Consider the following 25,779-nt stretch of genomic DNA (forward strand, 5'->3'; position numbering starts at 1 on the left):
CCCTCGGGGTTCTGGGGGGTGGGGATAGTGACAGTGGGGTCTGTGGGGGGCGTGTCAGCAGAATGCAGGTGAGTGGCACTGGTGGGCGCGGAAGTGGTGATGACCGCGGCAGTAGGGGTGGCGGAAGTCATTGAGCGTGTGGCCCGGTTTTAATGCAAGAATTGTAGTAGGTAAAGCAGGTGAACTTGGGGCTTGGATTAGTACCTGGGAGTATGATATTGCTATTACTGAGACTTGGTTGAGGGAAGGGCATAATTGGCATCTCTCCATTCCAGGATATGGATGCTTCCAGTGGATAGAGATGGGGGTAAAAGTGGAGCAGGAGTTGCATTACTGGACAGCGGATATAGTAGCTGTGCTGAAAGAGGGCACTATGGAGGACTTGAGCAGTGAGGCAATATAGGCAAAGCTCAGAAATAGGAAGGGTGTGGTAACAATGTTGGAGCTGTACTACAGGCCTCCCAACAGCGAGTAGGAGGTAGATTATGGAAAGATGTAGGAACAACAGGATGGTGATGGGAGATTTTAATTTTCCCAACATTGACTGGGATTCACTTAGTGTTAGAGGTTTAAGGAGTCTCCATGAGGGTTTTATGGAGCAGTATGTAAGTAGTCCAACTTAGGAAGAGGTCACTACTAGCCCTGGTGTTGGGGAATGTGCCCAGCCAGGTGGTTGAAGTTTCACTAGGGCATTACTTTGGGAACTGTGATCGTGATAAGTTTTGAAATACTCATGGGCAAAGACTAGTGGTCTTAAAAATTGCTAAATTGGGGGAAAGGCCAACAATAGCAAAATTTGGCAGGAACTGGGGAATGGTGGAATGCTGTTTGAGGGTAAATTTGATGTCTGGGAGGCTTCTAAAGAGAGGTTGGTGAGAGTGCAGGAGAGACATGTCACAGTGAAAATGAGGGATAGAAATGGCAAGATTAAGGAACCATGGGTGACAGGTGAAATTGAGACTAGCTAAGAGGAAAAAGGAAGCAGACATAAGGTCTAAGCAACTGAAAATAGATGAAGCTTTGGAAGAATATCAGGAAAGTAGGACCAAACTGAAAAGAGGAATTAAGCGGGCTAACAGGGCTCATGAAATATATTTTGCCAACAGGATTAAGGAAAATCCCAAAGCCTTTTATTTGTATATAAGGAGCAAGAGGGTGACTAGAGAAAGGATTGGCCTACTCCAGGACAAAGGAGGAAAGCAAGAGAGGAAGTAGCTGGTGCCTTAGTAGATATCTTTGCAGCAAGGTTGAACACTGGTGAGGTCCTGGAGGACTAGAGAATTGCTAATGTTGACCCCTTGTTTAAGAAGGTTAGCAAGGAATATCCAGGTAATTATAGATCTGTGAGCCTGACGTCAGTGATAGGGAAGCTGCTGGAGAAGATACTGAGGGATAGGATCTATTTACGTTTGGAAGAAAATGGGCGTATCGGTGATTGGCAGCATGGTTTTGTGAAGGGAAGGTCATGTCTTACCAACGCAATAGAATTCTTTTGAGGAGGAGTTGGGGAGTCCAGCACTAGAGGGCATAGGTTTAGGGTGAGAGGGGAAAGATATAAAAGGGACCTAAGGGGCAACTTTTTCACACGGAGGGTGGTACATGTATGGAATGAGCTTCCAGATGATGTGGTGGAGGCTGGTACAATTGCAACATTTTAAGAGGCATTTGGATGGGCATATGAATAGGAAGGGTTTGGAGGGATATGGGCCAGGTGCTGGCAGGTGGGACTAGATTGGGTTGGGATATCTGGTCGGCATGTTTCCATGCTGTACATCTCTATGACTCTAACTGACAAAGTTGATTTGAGGAAGGGCTGTGAATGTCATATATGGACTTCAATAAGGCATTTGATAAGGTTCCCCATGGTAGGCTGATGGAGAAAGTGAAGTCACATGGGGTCCAAGGTGTATGAACTAGATGGATAAAGAACTGGCTGGGCAACAGTAGTGGAAGGGAGTTCATCAAAATGGTGAACTGTGACCAGTGCTGTTCCACAGGCATCCATGCTGGGGTTACTGTTTGTGATATACATCAGTGATCTGGAGGGAAGTATAGGTGGTCTGATTAGCAAGCTTGCAGGTAACTAAGGTTGGTGGAGTGGCAGATAGTGAAGGGGACTGTCAGAGAGTGCAGCAGAATATAGAAAGATTGGAAAGTTGGGCGGGGAAATGGCAGAGGGAGTTCAATCTGGGCGAATATGAGGTGGTACATTTTGGAAGATCAATTCTAGAGTGAGCTATTCGGTAAATGGATAAGCCCTGAGGAAAATTAATGTGCCGAGAGATCTGGTATTAGATCCATTGTACCCTGAAGGTGGCACCATAGGTCAATAGTGGTTAAGAAGATATACAGCATGTTTCCTTCATCAGACAGGGTATTGAGTACAAACGTTGGCAGGTTATTTTACAGTTGCATAGGACTTTGGTTCGGCCACATTTGGGATACTACTTAAGTTTTGGTCACCACATTATCAGAATGATGTGGATGTTTTGGAGAGGGTGCGGAGGAGGTTCAGCAGGATGTTGCCTGGTATAGAGGGTACTAGCTGTGAAAAGGTTGAGTAGATTAGGATTATTTTCATTAGAAAGATGGGCGTTGAGGGGGGACTTGATTGAGATCTACAAAATCGAGGGGTATAGATAGGGTGGATAGCAAGAAGCATTTTCCCAGAGTGGGGGAGCTCAATTACTAAGGGTCATAATTTCAAGGTGAGAGGGGAAAAGTTTAAGGGAGATATGCGTGGAAAGTTCTTTATGCAGAGGGTGATGGATATGTGGAACATGTTGCCAGCGGAGGTGGGCATGATAACATTTTAAGATGTATCCAGACAGATACAGAATAGGCACTGAGCAGAGGGATACAGATCCTTAGAAAATAGACAACAGGTTTAGGTAGAGGATCTGGATTGGCGCAGACTTGAAGGGCTGAATGGCTTGTTTCTGTGCTGTAATTTTTTTGTTCTAAATAGCAGCAAAGTGTAGAAAAACAAGGCAGTGATGCAACACCTCTACAAACTATTGGTCAGTCCACATTATGCAGTAATGTGTTCAGACTGAGCACTTTATTTAAGGAAGCCTGTTAAAGCCCCGGAGAGAGTGCAAAGGAGATTTACTGCAACGAGACCAGGAATGAGGGATTTTAGACACCAGGAAAGATAGGAGAAATTGAGCTTATCTCTGAGTAAAGATTAAAAGGTGACCCTTTTGAGGTGTTCAAAAATTATGATAAATTTTGAGAAGGTAACGAAGAATATTCTGTTTTTAGTTGGTATGTCTAACTAGGATCACAATTTCAAGATTGTCTGCAAGAGAGCTGGGAGTGAGCTGAAGAGGAATGTCTTTACTCAGAATTGTTAGGATTTAAATGCACTGTCGGAGAGCAGTGGAGGCGGATTCCATATGAGGTTTCAAAAGAGATCAGGATATATATTTGTAATGTGAATTTGCATGGGGCTGGAAAATTGCACAAGCTGGATAGCTCCTTTTGAGAGACCTAATGGGTTGAATGCCTCCTTCTGTACTGTAGATTCAACAATTCCATTATAAATGCCTTCTGCAATCTTGTGTACAACGTAAAACACCGGTTTTCACCTTTACCTTTTTATAATGTTTTTAATTTCCCTAGATCCTATTCCTATGACTCATGTTACATTATTTGGCCACGTTTCCTGCTTTGTCTCCTCCTTTTCTAGGAGTTACATTAGCTATTTTTCATTCAAAAGCTTCCCTGAATCTGAAGTTTTGGGAAATTAAAACTAACCCATCAACTATTCAACTATCTCTCTAGCTATTACTTTTAACACCCTGGGAACTTGTGAACCCAAGATTCCAACAACTTAGTGTGACTCCTCCAGTTACTGTAATTTTCTTCATCAATCATCCTTTTCAATTCCTGACTTTTCAGCTGTTACTGGGACATTACTTGTATTCCTCTCCAGTGAAATTCAGTGTAAAATGTCTTCACTTCATCTGACATCTTTTTTTTTCCTTCCATTACTGATTCTTCCAACCTTATTTTTCTTGGGACCAATGCTGATTTTAACAGTCTTAAATATATGAAGAAACTTGTCTGTTTTTATATTTTTGGCTAGCTTTCTGTCATACTCTCTATTATACTTTTTGGAATTTTTTTTCTGTGCTTTTAACTTTTGATCCAGTGTGCTGACCTGCTGACTATCATGGAAGATTTTATTTTTGCTATCCTTTGGGTTTTTTTTGTTAACCATGAACCGCAGAATATTCCTTTTTGAATTTTTCTTACTATTACCAACTGATTTGTATTTTCTGGATTATCCCCTTAAACGTTTGCCACTGCAACTTTACTGACTTGTCCTATAACCTAAGTTGCCAGTTCATTTTGCTAACTCTGCTTTTATTTCCGAATTCAGAATTCTACTCTTGGACCCACTCTTCTCTCTCTCAAACTGCCCGTAAAGTTTAATGCTATTATAGTCACTAATACATAGGGGTACTTTCACTTAAGTCTTTAATTCTGGCAGCATCTATGAGCAGAAAACTCAGTGTTTCTATTCTGGGGTTCTGATGCTGTTTGCAGGTGTGACCAGAACTGCTGAGTTTCATCCGTAATTTATTTTTGTTTTTGAATCTCCAGCATCTACAGCTCTTTGGATTGTTTTAAATGAATCTTATTCATCAAAACCAGGTCTAGTATAGCCTGACATAACATGCTGATCTAAGAAATTGTCCCTGATAGCATTCAACAAATTCCTGGTCCAGCCAACTTATTCTCATTTTATTTTTAATTTCCATTGTACATGTAGATTAAAATCCCCATGAAAATTGTAGCACTTCTTTGACAAGCTCCCATTTGTTTTTTAATTCCCCTATCTCATTTGCAGTCACATCCTCATGTACCTACCCACTGACCATATCAGAATGCCCTACCCTAAGACATGTGACTGCATCCTCCTACAAAGAATGCATGTAACTTCCTGCCTCTCCTGATGAAGCAATAAATGTAGTTCTGTCTCCAGCTCAGAATCTTAGTTGAAGCTGCTTGAACTTCAAGCACTTGAAGACATGTTTACAGGTTAAAAACCAGCTGTTGTGAATTATTGGTATATAAATCTACTAATTAAAATACCAATCCCTTTATTAACTCTTCCTCTATGTATGAATATATGCATGGGGAGATGTGGAAATGGGTATGAAGGACAGACAGGAAGTCTGAGGGTGCTGTTTTATATCCTGAAATGATTGTTGTGCTGGTCAGAATGCTGTTCCCTGTTTTTTTTAAAATATTCTTCAGCTGGTTTGCAAGAAGCACAACTTGACTGGTTCACTTATAAAAGATCTTTGACTTATAAATTTAAAAGTCAGAGTTGGCATCAACAGTTTTTTAAAAATAGAAAAACTGGTTTTCTTCAGGCTTAGTGGCTTTTAATAGAGGGAATGTAGAGATCTGATTACTTTTCTGCATTCTGTTCACAGTCCTAAGCTGTTATAGAACCATAGTCTTGGAGTCATACAGCATGGAAACTGACCCTTCAGCCCAACCAGTCCATGCTGGCTATAATCCCAAATTAAACTAGTCCCACTTGCCTGTGCTTGGCCCACATCCCTCCCAATTCTACTTATTTGTGCACTTATCTAAACATCTCTTAAACATTGCAACTGTACCCACATCCATCGTTTCCTCTGCAAGTTCATTTTGCACACACCACTTTATGTATTTTTTTAAATTGTCCCTCGTGTCCCTTTTTAAAATCTTTCTCCTATCCCTCTCCTTATATGTCTGCTCAGCTATCTGAGAGGCAACTATGTAGTTGTTTGCAAGCAGAAAGTCTTTGATGTGTGAACTGGTAATGACAGTCAGCTATTTGTTGCCAGTTGGATCTCCATCTGCACGCAACCCTTTAACTCCAGTTTGTTTCAAACGCATTTTAACCTGGTGCTTGAATAAGCAGCTGTTTAATGGCATTTTTAATAGGGATGGGTTAGTTCAGTTGGCTGGAGAGCTGGTTTGTCATTGTAATACCAACAGCTTGGGTTCAATTCCCACACTGGCTGAGGTTATCTTGGAGGGCTTTTCCTTCTCAGTCTCTCCTTCCTGAGGCATGGTGACCCACAGTTTTTAGACCACTGTCAGTCTTCACTCATTAAAGAGCAGCTTTGTGATCTGGTAGAACTCTATCTTCACCTTACTATGTGTGACTGGTTACCTGATTTGTAGGGCAAGTCTAATTTTGTCTCCTTAAGTTTGAGTCTCTTGATTGCAAGGGCTGATATCTTGCATGCTTGATTGAGCCCAGGATTTGAATTAAATGCTTGTTTGAAAACCAGCATAGTCTGTGTCCTCTGTTTTAGGACGGCACTGTCTAGATTCCTATTTTGCCAGACTTAACTTGTATGTGACTACTTTTTGGATCTGTCTATTAACTTAGAGGAGCTAAGCCAGGATAAACATTTAAACTGAGTCTGGGGTTTGGTCACATGTGCCATTTCTTTTTGACTTTGTTTTTATCTCTCCTTTCCTCACAGGTTATTTCACATACCTGTCTTTTTTAAGGTCCACCTCACTGTAGTTCATGATGGCTGAAAAGTTTACAATTGAGAGCCCAGATGTGACCTACACTAAGGATTGCATTGAGGCAATATATTCCTACCAGACTACACAGGTCTATGAAGAGAATGGATCGCTTAAGGTAAGGTGTCTGCTGTCTAATTTCTGTTGAATTAAATGTCAGAAAGGTAAGCAGCATGCAGTGTGGGTGTGTTTACAGGTTACTGTAATCAGTCAGTTTATTCTGATGCTGAGTGCCAGTAGTGTCAAGAGCTATTAAGTGCCAGTTCTATCTCAGTGAGAATAGATGCAGTAACAACTTATGAACAAAGTGGGTCTTTATGAAACTTGAATATAAATGTGATTAAATAATGAAATCTCCACTTAAGGTGCAATTATTTCTTTCCATCTAATAAAATTGGACCACTTGTTGTCTTGTGTGTGTATATGTTGCCTGTTTTGTTTTTTCTTGTTCTTCCATTCCACTCTCATCCAAATGAAAATGTTCCCAGCCTCAGAGTTTTGGGTAACATCTTTTTATACAATCCCTGCTTTTTCCATCTTTTTTTATGTAAATCTGAAATCTGCCCATTAGCCTCTCTTGTCCTTTCCTTACTTACAACTTATGCTGTGCAGGATGTTGCTGGTGGTCTTGCTATGGGATTAAGCAGCAGGAATTAAATATGAGGCATTTTATGTATTTTTCCTAACAAAGAAAGAAACCAGGGGGTCCCAGCTTCAGTTTTTTGTACCTGGTTGATCTGGTAATGAGCGCATTGAATTGGTATTTGCTGACTTGGGTTAAAGGAAAGTGAAATTAGTAATGTTTCCCATTCCTGACTATGTCCAGCGAACTTCTGATTGGATGCTGGCTGAAAGTGGAATGAAGCTCTGAATATTCCAACTGCTTATGTATATAGTTTGAGCACTTCAACATCCTCACGTAGGTGAGGTATTGTGCCCCATTTGAAATTGGACAAAATTTACAATTTAAAACCTTATACATTTGGGGGAATTTATTGAATTAATACTCTTAAACTGTTTTATTTTGTTGTTTGCTATATAGGAAAAGAGGGCTGAGAAAAACCCAGCTGTTAGATGAGGTGCAAGGGCTATATTGTAAAACATTACTACATTGATGTCAGACTAGTTTGTTTGTTTTTGTTTATATATAGCACCTTTTAAACTAAAACCAGACCAAGAATACATCATGATGGATGTGATGTGGATATTATCTGTTTATCTCTTGATATCACTGACAATGCTGATATTAATTTGAGGATCAGATACACTTTTCTTTTTCAGTGTGATCCTGGTGATCTCAAGTGGAAGAATTGTCTGGAAATCTTCTGTTACTGTGGGTAGAGATTTGAATTTGCAGCATGCTGTTTTGGAGCCGAATCATAAAATTCCACAGCATAGGAGGCAGCGATTCGACACATCGTACCTTTGCCTGCTTTTTGAAAGGACCATCCAAATGGTGCCCCCTTCCTTTATGCTCCAGTTCTTTCCTCCTTGCCCTGCAGTGCTCTCACTTCTAGACTATCTACAGAAATGGTTTATGGCTACACTTTGTAAGATTCCTGATCTACTCCGTCATAGATTTTAAATAAACCCCGATTGTGAATATGGGTGGGAAGATGTAGAAAAATTGCTTTCCCTTAACTGGGAAAAGTATGGCATTGTGGGTAAGAAAAGTAGTGCAGGCTGTTTAAAATTCAAACCCACTGCCTGATATCTCAGATTTTGAGTTATCTGTAAACAGATCTACATATCTCCACTGGTTTCAAATTACACAGTCAATTCTTTTGAAGAGGAATATTTGACCATACAATTGTCCATTACCCTTTTACCTATGGTATGAGCCAAGCTTTCCAACCCATGTGACTGTCCACTGAAATGTTAGTATTACAGATAAATCTAATTTGAGTCACTGTGGCAACATGCCACATGTAAGGTGTGGTGTGAACCTATGGATAGCAATGTCAGGGACTCCAACTTTCTTTCCATCTTCTAGCCAACTGAGGATCTCTCCTGCTCTTACTATCTGCCATTTGTGTACATGACAAAGGCCTGATGGTTGATCAGCTTGTTCAGCAGCTTTATGAAAATACCTTCCTTGATTATCAGACCTTGGGTGGTTAGATTCTAACCTGAAGCTTCTGACTTAGGCAGGGATGCTCCTCACTGCTTTAAAAGCCCTCCAGTCTGTTGGAATTGTTCGTACTTGGCAATAATGGAGAGTAGAGTTTATTTGCAACTTTTAACTACACCAAATCAACAATATAATGCATAATATGTGATAGTTTGAACTAGCCTGCAAATAGTTGATTGCAATTTGAAATTTTTTAAACAATTTTCATGTTTCTAGTCTAGAGTCCTTCCATTGGTATGTATAACTATGCACTGGCAAAACTGGGAAATAAATGTCCAAACACTGCTATTCACATCAGGTCAACCTTAAAGAATACTTAAGATCAAAACAGTTTTTATCCCTTTAACCAGTCATCCACCTAGTACAGTCTTGATGTATTTTATTTTTGTTTTAAAGCTTTAATATGTCGATAGTCTGTTTAAAGTGTAACCCTTAGTGTGTTACTGGACATTTGCAGACTGGATTTATTTTGATCCTTCAGATAAGAGGAAATGGAGTATGTAATTACTTTTCTCGGAAGTGGCAGGATTGTTTCCTCCCAAAACAAAGCCAATCTCACCTTTTCTGCTTTTCTATGTTGTCTTCCCCATGTGGATGCCTTGGATCATTGTTTTACTTTAAATTTGCATGTATTCTCTTATTTGAAGGTGCAAAGATGATTTTTTGCAGTACTTAGAGCTACTGAATTCTGCTTACTCTGTAAGCATTCCATTAAACACAATCTATTCTTGTTGATTTTTAAAAATATTTTGGAACCATCCCATATAGGAAATGGTCAGCAGTGAAAAGCCACTTGGAGCAGCTTGGCTGTTTTTACGCCAGTGTTTTCTTTTCAAAATGATTCTGCAAACCCATTGATGGTTCAGTGTTCTGATTTCCTGTTGCTTATGCCTGGTTTTAACTTATTAAGCACCTGTTGTGGTTAATGCTGCTTGTGACATTTCTAGGTAAAATAAAGCAATTCGATCCCGAACGTTAAGGTGACAGGATCATAAACCCGTGTCTGACTATGTTATGATAGCAATGGGTGAGATTTTTTCTGCAATATTTCTAGTTTTTAAGCATTATTAGGGAGGCCTTCAATGGAAGTGGTCTTTCAGATGAATATACACTTGTTTTTGTTTTTTTTTTTTGGAGCAGTATTATTCAATTACATTCACCTTCTCCATTCAAAGTGTGCAGTGTGGGTGATGCTAGAGGGACATGGGCAGGAGCTTAATTTATAAAGTTGAACTTTGTTCTTTGTGCATGTGTATCAAGTTAGCTGGGATTGTTATGGATGGTTCTGCCACAACCCCACTGAACCCCAAAATCCCCAAAGGTGTGCAATGGTTATGATTATTCACTCCCACAATGTGGGTGAGAGTAATGGAATTTTTTTGTACCATTAACATGCCTTCGGTGTAATGTTGTTTGGATTTCCCTTCCTCTTCACTTTTTTTGTGAACAATGCCCATGGGTTTGTTGTACCTTCAATGGTATTGGCAATATTTTTCAACCAAAGTTGCATTTGCATTCTTGCTCAACTGAGCAGATAGTGGAAGGAGCTTGCACATAGTTGTTGTATCAACTTTGTTGAACCTTCCTTTGAGTTAAACTGTCCCCAGGAGGAGCAAAAGCTAACTGAATTTCAACCCAAGGTCAGTTAGCAAACTGCTTCTTCCCCTGGTGATGCCTTAAGGTAAATGATGGTTCAAGATTTGTTTTATTTTTTGATTTCTGTTTTTGTTGGGCTGTAACTAGGTGAAACCACACTCTACGAGATTTATCTTCCGCACAGAGACAAAGGTACCGAAACTTGGCGTAATGCTGGTCGGATGGGGTGGTAACAATGGAACAACTGTTACTGCAGCAGTTCTGGCCAACAAATTGGGATTTTCTTGGATGACCAAAACAGGAGAAAAGGTTGGTTGCTGCTTATACCATGAAATCTTTTCTGCTTATTTCTCCAAGAAAGTAGGTATACTTTGGGATAATGGACAAAATTTTATAGATTGATATGTTTTTTAATTGTGTAGAACTCCTGAGATATAGAACAGCACAGGAACAGGCACTCCAGCCTACAATGTCTGAACTGACCATATCATTCTAAACTAATTCCATCTGCCCTACATGTTTTTGTCTATCTAAATACGTCTTAAATGTGCGTGCGTCCGTCCGTCCGGGATTGTCCGACCTCTGCATGTAGCTAATATACGCCGTCCCAGGCTACCCATGTCTGTATCCAACCCATCTCTGTTTGTTACAAGACGTCCCAGCACGGATCCTTGTGGAATGCCACTGGCCTTGGACCTCTAGTCAGAAGACTACCCCTCCACAACTATCGTATCCAGCATGCCAACGCACCATGGATCCCAAAATACAGTGGCTGCTGGCAAACAAGTATTAGAAAAACTCAGGCCTGGCAGCATCTGTGGAGACAAAGCAGAGTTAATGTTTAGTGTGCAGTGACCTTTCAAAATGTTTTCCAGCATTTCTGAATTCCAATGATTTTGCACCATGGATTCCAAGTGATTTAATCTTCTGGACCAGTCTACCATGAGCAACCTTGTCCCATGCTTTACTCAAGTCCATGTAGACAACATCCACTGCCCAACCCTCATCAATAGTCTTTATCACTTTGTCGTCTTAATTCCGTTGGCCTCGGATATGTCATGGTCCCTTTTTAGCACTCCTAATTCCTTGTTTAAGTTTTTTCCTACTTTTATGTTTCGCAAGGGATTCCTATTTCTTTTTCTATCTCTTGTCATCCAGGGGTCCCAAATATTGCCATCCTTCTCTTTTATCCTCACAAGAACATGCTGTCGTAATCATTCTGATCAGCTGGCCCTTGAAAGCCCCCCATGGAATATAGACACTAAACTCTGCACATACTTAAGGCAGAGAAACACAGTTTTTGATTTCTAAGGGAATTGTGGACCGGTAAATTAGGTTAAAGTAAAAAAATTGAATGTATTGAATGGCAGAGCGAGGTCAAGGGTTATACAGTGTTCATCTGCATTATTTCTTCTTGTACTGCTTGCCCACCTTGTGTAATATTCTGCCAACGCTCCAGAGGGCCACTTGGATGATTTACTGTTGAGCTTGTGGATTCAATGGGCTGATCGGCTTACCCTTGTTTCTTGTATTGAATTGAAAATCATGTGACTAACAATACATAGTAGCATAATGTATAAAATTCAGTAGCATCTCAATGTGCTTGATGTAATTTCCTCTTTTTGTTTCTATTCTGTTTTGTCTTCATGCCTGCCCTCTCAATATGTAGGTTGCTAATTACTATGGATCCTTGTTTCAAGCCTCCACTGTGTGCCTCGGGACAGGTCCTGCTGGTGATGTTTATGTGCCCTTCAAGGATCTACTGCCCACAGTCAGTCCAAATGATATTGTGTTTGATGGTAGGTATCATGCTTGCTGTAAAACTGCATTATCAGCATCGCTGGAGCTGCTGGGAGTTTTGGGGGGGTGAGAGGAGAAATTTTGTCAGATGCGAAAACTGGTAACCTAGTTTTAAAATAAAGTAGAATAGGGCTCCCTGAAGTGGGTGTCAGGAACCCCAAGTGAATCTGAGCTCTGAGGTAGCCGTGACCACATGGAAGTTTGACCAAGTTACAATAACTAATTTCTGACACAGGTTCAGTGGACTTGAACTCTTAACTGTTTTTCCCTTTCCACAGATGCAGCCAGACCTGCTGTATTTCTGTAGCACCGTTTTTGTTTCCAATTTTCCGGCATTCATAATTCCAGTTCTTTGAACAACTGTGCTTCTGTTTGAGCCAGCTCACATTCATGTGCTCTCTTGCACTCACTCGCACATGGGCATGTGTATGTTTGCCTGGGATCATAGTGGAGGGAAATGGTCTGCGGAACAATGAACCAGAACAAAAATGTACCTACGGTTTTCTCCAACCAGAAGTCTCTTATACTGATCTGGATGCTGCTGTATGGGTGTATCGCTATCTAACAGACATATTTAGCTCACTGCAAATATTTGTACTATATTGACGTGCTATGCATTAGAAATCCATATCACTTTTTTTGCCAAATGCTATATGCCTGTCTAAATCTGGTCTTTGGGCTGAACAAATATTTTTACATTTGTGTTGAGAATTATTCAGCACTGAGTAAATACTTTTAGTGGTCCTCTGACCAGAAGTCTCACCTACATAGGGACATAGACTACCACATAAGATCATGTTTAAGTGGACTGATGCAAAATGGTTAAAATTAGTGCAGGACATTCTTGTGCAAGCCTGGCAAGCATTTGTATTCCTATCAGCATCACCAGACAGTATATTGTCTAAATACTCACATTGTGTGCAAATTGACTGTTGAATTTGACTCTGACAACATTTTCAGACGCAATTCCTAGGCTGTAGTGCTGAGAATGTGAAAACAGCTCCGTATCTGCAACCTTTACTTTTTTTTTTGTCCTTGACTAATTTTGGAATTAAATTGAGATTTGTTTTTCAAGGCTGGGATATCTCCTCCATGAATCTCTCTGACGCAATGGTGCGAGCTCAGGTCCTTGATTGGTCACTTCAGGAACAGCTAAAGCCTCATATGAAGAAGTTCCATCCTCGGCCTTCTGTTTACATTCCAGAATTCATTGCAGCTAATCAGGAGGACCGAGTGGATAATGTAATTAAAGGTTCCAAAAAGGAACAGGTACGGTTTTATAATTGAGTCAAAAGATTTAAATCATTTGAGTGTTTCTATTCTGGGCATTTAGTAGAATAAGGAGGTCATTTACCATGCAGACTGGATCTGTTTAAAATGCATTTTTCTCTTGAAGGTGCTCCCTGACAGAGGTGATGCAGGCTATTGTGGGTGGGTGTATGTAGGTGTGGAAACTTTGATTTGTGTGTTGCTCTGCAGTCAACCTGACTTCAGAGTAAGTATACTTGATCGACACCCTAGGAGCAGACCACTTTTCTTGAGGGAGGGGCTTTTTAAGAATTTTTGTTAACAAAGATTTTGGTAATATAAATTTTGTTTGAATAGTTTTGTTTCTCTTTGTAGGTTGAGCAAATTAGAAAGGACATCCGGGACTTCAAAGCAAAGAGTGGAGTTGATAAAGTGATTGTATTGTGGACAGCAAATACTGAGCGTTTTTGTGATGTCCTACCTGGTATAAATGACACAGCAGAAAATATCTTGAAAACAATTGAGGTGATGTGCCATATCCTTGAAACAATTTGTCAAATATGTGCTCTCCCAACAAATGATATACTCCAAATTTTGACCATCTTGCCACCTAGCTGGTAATGTACTGTGAAAGACTAATTTGTAACAGATCATTTAGTTTAACTTTCTTGTCCTATCCTATTGCAGTTTGGTAGGGAGATATCACCTTCATCCATGTTTGCTGTGGCTAGCATTATGGAAGGTTGTGCCTACATCAATGGATCTCCACAGAACACTTTTGTGCCAGGCATAGTTGACCTTGCTATTAAACATAAAGTGTTTATTGGTGGTGATGACTTCAAATCTGGTCAGACGAAGATGAAATCTGTGCTAGTAGATTTCCTAGTCAGCGCTGGTCTGAAGGTGAGAAACTTAAGTTTGTCACATCTATGGAATCATTTGTACTCATTCTGAATGTATTAAATCTGATCTCTAATTTGAATTGACTGGTCTTGAGTAGGCAGAACTTTGTACTCTTGGAATTAAACTATTGTCTTTGCCCAGCCTGGAGAGATTGGTAAATGTTTAGTGAAAGTAGGATATGACATGGTCTGTCCAATATTGTGACAATACATTGTAAAAGCAGGCAATTAATTTAATGTTGGTGCCTAGTGATAACTTCTAAAATTCTGGAATCTTAGCTGCTGAAAATAAATTCTCAGCCTTGATTATTGAAGAACATTAAAACTAAATCTTGCATCTTGGTATCATTAAAACTATATTTTATAGTTTGTCATTACAGCAGCATTAATGGTTTCAGGATTTTCTGATTTATAGTTCTGGGTTGAAGTGGAATTATTTTAAGACCATTGGGAGTTTGAAGTTTCATTTAATGGTCCAATTATTTCATCTGCACAGAGGCCCTTTTTGATTTAGTGCCTAATATGTAGTTTCTGTAAATAACTATGACAGATTGCTTGAAATAGTATGTTGCTTGCTAGTTTCTTGACTTATTTGCTTGCTAGTTTATGCTGTGCCAATTGCAACAATTGATTTGTAGAGGAAAATGTCCCAAGAAAGAATTTCATGTTATTGAGGAGTTGAGATTTAAAGGCTGACTGGTTAACTTGAAAGGACTAAGTAATAGTGCTCTATATTTTTCTTCCCTCCTTGCAGACAGTCTCAATTGTCAGTTACAATCATCTGGGCAACAACGATGGGAAGAATCTGTCCGCACCAGAGCAGTTCCGATCAAAGGAGATCTCAAAGAGTAGTGTAGTGGATGACATGGTTCACTCTAATCCCATTTTATACAAACCATCTGAGAAACCAGATCATTGTGTAAGTACTTGGGAGAGGGGGCTCCCCTTGCAAATTTATACCAAGTCAGACCTGAATAATGTGTACATATCGGTGTATTTATACAGCTGGGTTGAAAAGTTTGCAAACCTTGTATAATCTTTTTATATCCTAATTCATATTTCAGAAGTTTTAAAATCCTAATTCATGTTTCCACTTGATATTTTGTGTATTGTCCCTGTTGTTTTGTAATGACTATTGTGATCTTGTTTGTGTTCTCCAAACATGGCTATTATATCGTAGTTGGGCTTTTCACAGTCCAGGATCATGCTGATATTTGTAATTGGATCTGCACGTGATTTTGGGAAGAAATGGCAACATTTCAAACAATCTTCAGTGAAGCTGCTTGAGGACTGTTTCAGATCTATTGATGCTCAGCTTAGATGAAACTCCTTGTGTATATTTTTATCTAGCTGTAAGATAATCAGAAATTCATTGAGAAGCATGAAACTCAATAAAGTGAGAGGTCATAAATGTAGATTCATTTGGTATGATGGAGAATTTACAAATGTTTCAAATCATACATTGAATACAAAGCATATCTTTTGTGGGGAATGGCTTTGAAGGTAATAGTCACCAAAATATGCAACAGAAAATTCTGGAAAACTCTGGAATTCTGCTTTGGGATGTTGGAAGCAAAATTGATACACTTGCGAAGATGAATATTTTTGAGGATTACAATAGAGTTGGTTGTGGTGCAGCATCAATACCAGCATCCTGATCAGGGTTATATCGCCTAATTTTTGTGCTGGCTATCCTATATTCACTAGATTAGCATAGTAAGCAGCTCGAAGAATTGAAGTGTGCTAAGGTGTCTCTTCTACTGATCTACTTTGATTTTTTGCTTGTTTTAGGTTGTAATTAAGTATGTTCCATATGTTGGAGATAGTAAGCGTGCGATGGATGAGTATACATCAGAAATTATGATGGGTGGCACTAATACCATTGTCCTCCATAACACTTGTGAGGTATGTGCCAAATTTCAATTCCCTATTGGTAAATATTAAGGTATTTTAGGAGTGAGTTTGGAGAAGGATTGCGTGAACATTAAGGAGATGGGTAAGAGTGAATGAGAAGTATTTGTAATATTTTTCATAATGCTGAAATACTGAGTTTCATTTGTTGCTTGATCTTTTTTAAACTTTATGTAATATGTCGACAATGCAGCATTATACTTTGAGTAGCAAAATGTCCTGAATAAAAATACGTGAGACAAAGAGCAAGGAACAGAGCATCAAATTGAATCACAGGAGGTCAGATGGCCCACTTCCAATTTGCTATTCAGCTGTTGCAGTATATGCTAATCCTACATTCTTGCTCACTACTCATTTTACTGTTGGGAGTGAGAGGGGTAGAGAAGTAGCTTGCATCATTACTGAAAAGAAAATACTGTTAGTTTAGCATTTTAGGTTTCTTTCAAAACATTTTTTTTTCCCCGTAGCCTGTTTTAAAGTTTGTTTTTGTAACATTGTCGACTGTTTTTGCCCCCTGAAACTCATGCTACACTAATTTGATCAGTATTTTAATTAATACACTCATTGCATTTTATATGCAATCCAGGCCTTTAAGGCATTTTCAGTGCCAGTCCAATATCTGTAGTTTTGCTCATCTGAATATTTAATATTCAAATTAGGCTGTGTCTGCTGACACCCACAGCTGTGCATGCATGCTAATCTGGAAACACTCCTGCACGCGACTTCATTTGGGATCCATTTTTTGGGTAGGATTGTGGGAAGAGGAAAAGAGGAAAGTGAGGACTTGTTTCCCTGTCTCTATCCAAATCACTGTGCGTGTGAGAATTTGTGGCACATAATGCACATGCACTGGTGTGAGTAAAGGTAGCCATTAAATTATGGGCCCCCTCTGCTTTTTTCCCAATTTGTCTTGCATTAATTATATATTGTTTTAATCCAGAAAGCAGTTTTTTTGCTTTCTACACATAGACTGTCCTCTTCCTGTGACTACAGTACATTTTTTGTTTAATAGATGCATATTACTAATTAATATGATATCCATTGTACCTTCTGGGTTATTGTTATATTTTAGTCTTTCCCTTCAAACATTTCAGGTGAAGTGGAGTTTCCTTTGTCACTGTTTTTGAATTCACTAATTTCTGTTATTCTCTGAAGCCTAGTCTACAAGGTCATTATTAATCTTCCTTTTTAATTGAGTTTTCAGTGCAATTTTAGTTAGCATAGATATCAAGGGTTGAATGGCCTACTCCTGCACCTATTTTCTATCTTTCTCCAGACACCTGCAGTATTCAGGAATGTGGAATGTGTTCAATGATACTTCTAATTGCCTAATTCCAGTTCTGACTTGACTTTGTGTCTGAAGTAAAAGACTCCTCTTTCTGGTCCTGTTTTCTGCTTTTCCTTTAGTTGTGGAAAATTTGCTAATACAGACCCTATACATGACTTGAGTTAGATGTGAATGATTCTAGGACATATGTATTGGACAGATTATACATATAATTCTGGCAATGGGTGACTGGACTCAGAAGGTTAATTCTGTTTCTCCCTCAACAGATGCTGCTAAACCTGTTGAGTTTCTCCAGCAGATTTTATTTGTTTCAAATTTCAGTTTCACGTTTTTATACAGATCCATGATTTATAGTATTTTTATCTTAGTGGTTTTTTTGTTTCTTCTTCTGATTTGAATATCTACTAAAAAAAATTTTGTTCAAACATTTATTCTTTTAGGATTCCTTGCTGGCTAGTCCACTTATTCTAGACCTTGTGATCCTGACTGAGCTGTGCCAAAGGATAACATTCAAAACAGAATTGGATCTAGAATTCCAAACATTCCACAGTGTTCTCTCCATCCTCAGCTACCTCTGCAAAGCTCCATTGGTTCCAGATGGAAGTCCTATCGTTAACTCTCTTTTCAGACAAAGGGCTTGCATTGAAAACATTCTGAGGTATGCACTGTACTACTCCAGTAAAGCTTAGAAGGATAGTAATTGACAGGATTGAAAAAAATTGAGTGGTGAATTTAGGATGCAAAGGTAATCTGTTGCTTGCATTTTCTTCGAGGCAAACAAAGCAAGCATTTCAATTAATTAATGGCTGTATCAAATGATTGATGCTTTGCTCAGTGTTGGGTTTGAACATATAGAGGTCAGTGTCTCTATGTACATTGTGTTCAATCTGTAGGTGACTCTGCAGGAGAGTCATCTAAATTGACTCGTCACCAATAACTGGTTTTGTTTTTGTTTTGTTTAGGGCTTGTTTGGCCCTTCCTCCTCAGAACCATATGTTACTGGAACACAAGATGCAAAGGAGCTTTATGACTACCAGGATGACTGACCATTATGTAGCTCAACCTATACCTCACATAAATGAGAAACTCCAGAATATCCTCAAAAACAATCATATTTTAAATGGTCACACCAATGGATATGTTAACTAAATTTTCAAAGTTATTACTCAGTGCAGATATTGGTGTAGCAATATAGTTGAAACTGTCAAGGTTATTCTTTTGAATTTTGATCTCTAAGCTATTCTGAATATGAGTATTCTTGTTTAATCTATCAAACACTATTGAAAGTTTGTTGCACTGCCCTTGTTTGTTACCTATAACATTGATGCTAGCTATCAACTGTTGCAAAGCTAGATATCAAACGGTCCAGAATGGTTTAAGTACCTTTTTTGCTTTGGAAGTATTGATAACTTTGTTAGTAGTAAGTGGGAAGCCTACTGCCTAAATTTTTGAGTTATAAGCAGATGCTGTAAGTTAAAAATAAAACTTTTTTGATCTTGGTGTCCATTTTGCTTTTGTTTTGCTGTTTTTTTGTTGTTGTGCAGAGTTGCAATTGTAAATGGATGTTCTGAGAACAAGCACTTGACAGTTTCTCCACAGTCCCTCACTGTTAAGAACATAGGAATATAAGAACTAGGAGTAGGCCCTCTGGGCCTTCAAGCCTGCTCTGCTATTCAATAAGATCATGGCAGATCTTTTCATGGACTCAGCTCCACTTACCTACCATCTCACTTTATCCTTTAATTCCTTTATTGAACAAAAAAAAACTATCTTAGCTTTAAAAATTTTTAAAGTAGCATCAACTACTTCACTGGGCAGAGAATTCCATAGATTTACAATCCTTTGGGTGAAGTTTGTTTCTTCTCAATTCAGTCCTAAACCCACCTAGACTGAACAAAACACATTTTGATTTCTTTACATGCAGCCTAATCTCCTCCTCCTCACCCGTTTTTTGAAAAAAAAAATAGTATTTGCATTTCTTTTTTTTTTTAGAAAATGCAAGTTCTGAGTTTTTCATTGTGCTTTCCAAAGCATTGTACATCAATTTGAATGCTGTTGCCATTGGTGGAGAAAAATTAGGGTAAACAATTTTTGCAACATTTTTTTCATATCCTTCGTTGTCATTCCACCAGTAGGAGCTGAGTCCCAAACTTCAATATCTTTTTCATGTGGTTCACAATTATTTTACCTTGTCTTTCAAACTTTCCTTTTTTAATGGTGGTCTATACCTGTCTTCTGGGTTAGAAGCATACAACATAGCACACCCTTTAGTCCAACTTGTCCATGCCAAATAAGGTTTCCCAATTAAGTGATGGTTACCATATATTTAAAAATATGATCTGCATGTTATCTGGCATTTTATTTATAGTAGGAGAAAGTGAGGACTGCAGATGCTGGAGATCAGAGCTGAAAATGTGTTGCTGGAAAAGCGCAGCAGGTCCGGCAGCATCCAAGGAGCAGGAGAATCGACGTTTCGGGCATGAGCCTGAAGAAGTTACAAGATTCCTGAAGAAGGGCTCATGCCCGAAACGTCGATTCTCCTGCTCTTTGGATGCTGCCTGACCTGCTGCGCTTTTCCAGCAACACATTTTCAGCTTTTATTTACAGTAACTTTGTCAAAGGTCACACATGTTTGTAATTACTTCACCAGCTATGGATTGTTTGACTGGAGTGCATGCTCCCAAGGTAAAAGGTTGCCTTCTGCATCACCTCAATGGTGTACCCTTTTACTGTTACAAGGTGACCTTTTTTAAAAAAAAGATTTTGATGGCCTGAGTTGCATGGGCAGTTAATATTCATCAGCAATTGTAGGAATAGAGTTCAGAATTACTGATTTAGGGAGCATTATTACATACTGGCTCATTTTAGTGATTTAAGAGAATGGGGAAACACTGAGGCAAAACTGAAGACTGCAGATGCCGGAAACCAGATTTTAGATCAGAGTGGTGCTGGAAAAGCACAGCAGGTCAGGCAGCATCCAAGGAGCAGGAAAATCAGCATTTTCCTTCTCCTCTGATGCTGCCTGACCTGCTGTGCTTTTCCAGCACCACTCTGATCTAAAATCTGGTGTAACACTGAGCTGGGTCCAGATACCAGAGCCTTGAATATAGATATGTGATTTGAAACATCTACTTCCTCTAGTGTGAATGCTACTAGTGTTGAGAGAATCTTCCTGATGCAAGGAACCACGTCAGTTTTCCTGATATGACACATTTTTAATGCAGAAGTGGAACAAGTATCTTTGAAAAACCTTTTTATAATAAGCATCCAGTAATCTGTACAATCTGTGTTAATTGTGTTCTGATAACATTTAGTTTACTGTTGTGAAACTAGTCAAATCTCATCCCCTCTTAATTGCATCTGCCCATGGGCACTTTTAAATGTCTAACCCTCCATAACTTGTTCTGGGATTTGATTTATTAGTGCATGTATTGAGATAGTATTGCTAAATAATACTTTTCACTAACTAAGCAAATCATACCTTTCATAAGTACATCTGGGTAACAACAGAATGCCGAATAGTGATGCAGCTACAGAGAAGGTGCAGAAGATGATCAGCTGTAGCACATGAAAATTTTGTTCTTTAGTCTGATAAGTGTTTTTCCTGCTGTTAAATCTGTTGGTACTTGTTTTCAAACTTTTTTTATATTCTACCTGATAGATTAAGTGGAAGAGTATAACCTGGGTGGGAGGGATCTTCGATTATGTTGGCGGCTTTTGTGAGGTAGTGGGAAGTGTAGATGGAGTTAATGGAATGAAAGCTGGTTTTTGTGATGGACTGGGCTGTATTCACGACTGTGACTTCTTGCACCTCCACCTCTGCACCATTGATACAGATAGGGATGTGTCCTCCACTCCGCTTCCTGAAGTCCAATACCAGCTCCTTTCATTTTGCTGACATTGAGGGAGAGATTTTTGTCTTTTCACTATGCCACTAAACTGTCCATCTCCTTCCTGTATTCTGTCTTGATGTTGAGATTCAACCCATTGTGGTTATATCAGTGGCAAATTTGAAAATGGAGTTAGGGCTGAACTTGGCTATACAATTGTGAGTGAATAAGGGGCTGAATACACAGCCTTGTGGGCACCAGTGTAGAGGATTATAATGGAGGAGGTGTTGTCACCTATCTTTGCTGAACTATGGATTATGTCTAATTGCCATCTTAATCTGAAAGCATTACCTAAACCTTTCTCTCAATAGCAAGGTGAGATCTTCCCAGTCTTTGCACTTCTTCCACTTTTCCTCTCCACTCTTCCTCTTTTACCTGCTCTATCATGTCACTCACTCCTTGCCCTGATCCTTATGATGTGTAAGTGAGTGAAAAATAGGATTGGATGGGCTATTATGGACTGAGGTGGAATCAGGAGCAGGGATAACAAGTTTGTGGGGTGTAGTGTATATAAGGATTTGGGAACAAGCAACTGAGTGGAAATGAATAGATGCTAGGAACTCACTGAGAGGAAGACTGCTGCAATTTTAATGAACTGTGTGACCTGTTTGCTTGTTGAAAGAAAACTGCGTTTTGAATAAGAAATCAGAATCCTTGATGTTTATTGATGCAGTTTAATATGTAACTGATCATCTAAACCATCTTTACAATATATAAAGAACATACACAGGTGACAATATGTATACACAGTGACTGGCAAACCATGGTCTATGGGATTGGGATCCGCAAACTGCCTTGGGTAGGAGTCAACTTGTGTTTAATACTTTCAGGATATAACAAAATGTTTACTGTTTAATTATAATATCAGTTGGTAGACTGTAGGAATTTGGGGGTGTACAGAGTTAAACAGGAATTTAAAATAGATATATCTAATAAGTCTCATCAGTATGTGTCTGAGGTCCTTCATGTCAAGTGGCAAACTTTGTAACTTCCACAGTCATGATACAAAAATTTTAGTGATCTTGTCTGTGGAGCATATGCACCTTGTCTATTTTGGGTACACCGGTATCTGCCTCCTCACCACAGTAACTCATCACATATTTCACATTGAATCTAGAAAGGATTAGAAAGTTACGTGATCCCGTGATATCACAGTATGTCCTGCAGCTTGTTACTCTCAATTAATGGGTAGTGATTGATGGGGCAGGAGTTTGAGGGGTCTGGTTGTAGTCCCTAGCTAGCGTAAAGCTCCCCCCTCCCCCTTTGTATCCAGCAATTACAGCTCTATGATCCCTTTGTGCTAGTTACACTCTGGGTCTTGCAGCACATTGAGAGTGTGTTCACACTGCAGCTCACTGAGGGTTAGTTTCTCAGTGCAATATTCCCTCAGCATCATTACTTGTTAATGCACTATTGATATGTGACACTCCTGTCATTTCTTACTAACCTAACCTGGGCAGGCACCCTGACGGACAACACTAATGCCACTACAACATATGCTCTGGGTGTGGGGGAACGTAAGGCAAATCTTCTAGGATTGAAATTTCAACAACTTCAGTATCAGTGTCTGAGGAATGGACAATCAAATGTGAAAAGAGCAACCGACTGCCTTGAGGGAAGCTTGAAGTTAGGACTTGAATTTCAGCACAGATTGGACATTGGTTTTTTTCCAGCTTTCCTGAAAAGAAAGATATGAAATGTGCTAAAGGGACTGCGAGTGTTTGAGAGGAAATGTTAAAACTTAATTGTTTCAAGTGTGTGAGAACATGCAAGAGTTTGCACTCAAGTCAGAGAGCCAGAGCATGCAAGAGAAGCTGAGTGGGAGACAGAGAGAACAAGGAACTGATTATCAGTAGTTGATCTGATCCATTTGGCTCAATGCTGCAATTTGGCTCAATAATAAATAGTGAAAAATCTGAAAAATAATTCAGAAGGGTAATGCAGCTTCCTTCACAAGATTTGGATCAGGAGCAACTGTCATGTGTGGGGATTAAAGGAAGCATTAACCTCCATTAGATGCAACATTAATGCATGAAAAATATCTGGAATAATCTGAAGAAAACTTTGCCTTCTCTGGGAGAATGGTCAGTTTTTAGAACTAGACATAGGAGACACTTGGACCATCCAAACAGAAATACCTAGCAGTGCACCATCTCTCGTCACTTCATCTGACTCTTCCTTAAAATATCCCAAAAGTTTTCTCTTAATTCCGCATGATTTGAAGTAAATTAACTTCTTTCTGCTTTGACCATGTGACTTTATTGGAAGAATCCCTGAATTAACAAATTACCCACAATCCTGTACAATTCAATGAAGCCCCACAATTATCTCCTTCCAAGGTCAAAAGATTAGGTTTCACCTTGCAATGGGCTTGTGTTATCAAATGTTATTGGTTGCGATGTGAAGCTGCTCTGTAGCACACAGTCCTGGCGTCTTTGATAAACTTTAAAGATTTCAAGGACGCTCTGTCAGTGTCCTGCCCAACGTTATCAATTCGGCCGATACCAGCACATTACTTACTATCCCCTTGCTGTTGCAAGAGCCTGTTACACACCGGTAAACAGTCTGAATAAACTTTGCGATTTAATAGTTGGGCTAGTCAGTACTTGTGAACTAAGCAAATACAGGGCCCAGCCACAAGCATCATTGAGCTGGAGAGAAAAAAAATCAGCTCATTAGCTGTCAGTACAATTCCAGCCCCCACCTCACCAATCCACTTTCTTTGAAAGGTCAAGTTCAATCACTGAGTTGCAGACAGGATGGTGTGGTTTGATCAAACATAGCAGCTGAAATATTCATACAGTGCGCTTGCTCAAATCTGCTCCAGATTGAGACCTCAATCTTGTTTCTTTGTTGTCTGAATGGACAATACATTTGATACAAAAAAAAATCATCTTAAGATAAGAAAATGTCTTTTGATCACGCTGCACTGCTCTTTCATTCTGTCACTCTCCTCCTTTGGTCCCTGCCCCCATCCATCCCCCTAGTTGGTAATCTCTTTAGTTCCTCCAGAAAACCATAGGCCTCCACAGGCAGCTTGTCCCAATGTAACTCTGTGGATTCATCACTGCATTGGAGTCTGGTCATTGTCCATTAATTATGATTTATTTTAAATGGGATTGGCCTCCCATGTGAATATAATCTCACTTCCAGCTGGGTTGCACGAGGATCGGATGAGGCGGTTTTTGAGGATTTGGTCACACACTCATTGTCATACTGGGAGAGTACTGCAAAATGAAAGCACAGCACGTGAAAAGATCTTCACGGAGGAGCCATTCAGCCCACTGTATACGCACCAGCTCTTTGAAAGAGTTGCCCCATTATTCCCTCTTCTCCATAGAATCCCTACAGTGTAGAAACAGTCCCTTCAGCCCAAAACGTCGACACTGACCCTCTGAAGAGTAAAGCACCCGGACCCATTCCCTTACCCTATTATCCTATTTTTAACCCTAACTAATGCACCTAACCTATACATCCCTGAACACTCTGGGCAATTTATCATGGCCAATTCACCTGCACATCTTTGGATTTTGGGAGGAAACCCACACAGACAGTTGCCTGAGGCTGGAAACAAACCTGGGTCCCTGACATTGTGAGGCAGCAGTGCTAACCACTGAGCTACTGTGCCACCCCATGGTCATCTCTCTTATCCTGTAGCCCTATGTTTTTTTTTCTCATGTTCAAATACCAAAAGACCAACCTCAAATGTTGATGCATCTAGAAGCTCATCAGTGAAATGTCTGACTGACTGGCAGTTTCATCCAGTAGCATTGACTACTGAGACTGGGAGAGTTTGTACTAACTGGAAGAAAACAGCTGAGACAGGAAGGTGTGAGAAAAGTTGTAGTGTAGCCAACTTACACTTTCATTTTGGAATGGGTTTAAAAAGTTTCCTGTCAGCTCGCCATCATCACGAGGTGTTCCCGGGGGATTGCTCATCCCAGTCATGTTGTTTGGTGAATTCTAAAAGGACAAGGATGAGGAACATTGATCATTGATGTACTAATATCTGAAGAGTTGTGTTAATTGATTCATAACCTTCACTGTGTTCCCAATTAGTAATTCCCACGCCCCAGCCCCTAATCTTTCCATCAATTACCATCCCTCTAAATCTCCATAGTAAACTCCAACTGTACTTGGAAAAATGAAGAATTAATCCAGGACAATTCCAAACTAAAATCAGGAACTGATGCAGGAAACTGAAAACATGATAGCAAGCAGCCACCAGATGGAGACTGAATATTAGCTTGACACATGCTTTTAAACATACATCTGTGATAGAGTCATACAGAAGGGAAACATCCTTCAGTCCAAGCTGAGCATAATCCCAAACTAAACTGGTCCCACCTGCCTGCTCCATATCCCTTCAAATCTTTCCTATTCATGTACTTATCCAAAAATGTTGTAACTTTTAAATGTTACATTTGATAAGATTCCCATGGTAGGCTCATTCATAAAGTCAGGAAG

General features: G+C 39.5%; 2 protein-coding genes across 10 annotated transcripts in view; one reads left to right on the forward strand and one right to left on the reverse strand.

The window, feature by feature from the left end:
* The window catches only part of LOC122565493 (inositol-3-phosphate synthase 1-A-like), a 25,562-nt gene extending 6,634 nt beyond the window's left edge, over positions 1–18,928 (forward strand). Inside the window, exons 1-11 of one of the 4 annotated variants that reach the window (XM_043721524.1) lie at positions 6,534–6,664; positions 9,625–9,704; positions 10,421–10,582; positions 11,943–12,072; positions 13,149–13,342; positions 13,697–13,846; positions 14,009–14,224; positions 14,978–15,142; positions 16,015–16,128; positions 17,863–18,080; positions 18,385–18,928. In XM_043721524.1, the coding sequence (XP_043577459.1) occupies positions 10,484–10,582; positions 11,943–12,072; positions 13,149–13,342; positions 13,697–13,846; positions 14,009–14,224; positions 14,978–15,142; positions 16,015–16,128; positions 17,863–18,080; positions 18,385–18,571 (1,473 nt within the window). In that variant the 5' untranslated portion in view covers positions 6,534–6,664; positions 9,625–9,704; positions 10,421–10,483 and the 3' untranslated portion in view covers positions 18,572–18,928. Of the gene's footprint in view, positions 1–6,500; positions 6,665–9,624; positions 10,583–11,942; positions 12,073–13,148; positions 13,343–13,696; positions 13,847–14,008; positions 14,225–14,977; positions 15,143–16,014; positions 16,129–17,862; positions 18,081–18,384 lie in introns of those variants that run through there. The other 3 variants (XM_043721521.1, XM_043721522.1, XM_043721523.1) reach the window with 3 other exon arrangements.
* A 3,775-nt stretch (positions 18,929–22,703) lies between these two features.
* LOC122565494 (single-stranded DNA-binding protein 3-like) overlaps positions 22,704–25,779 on the reverse strand; it is a 124,602-nt gene continuing 121,526 nt past the window's right edge. For all 6 annotated transcript variants that reach the window (XM_043721529.1, XM_043721527.1, XM_043721528.1 and 3 more), the window contains 2 exons: positions 25,174–25,275; positions 22,704–24,539 (listed from right to left, as the gene is read on the reverse strand). In XM_043721529.1, the coding sequence (XP_043577464.1) occupies positions 24,510–24,539; positions 25,174–25,275 (132 nt within the window). In that variant the 3' untranslated portion in view covers positions 22,704–24,509. The remainder of the gene's footprint in view (positions 24,540–25,173; positions 25,276–25,779) is intronic.

The sequence above is a fragment of the Chiloscyllium plagiosum genome, chromosome 31 (assembly GCF_004010195.1).
Source record: "Chiloscyllium plagiosum isolate BGI_BamShark_2017 chromosome 31, ASM401019v2, whole genome shotgun sequence".
NCBI classification, from domain to species: Eukaryota; Metazoa; Chordata; class Chondrichthyes; order Orectolobiformes; family Hemiscylliidae; genus Chiloscyllium; species Chiloscyllium plagiosum.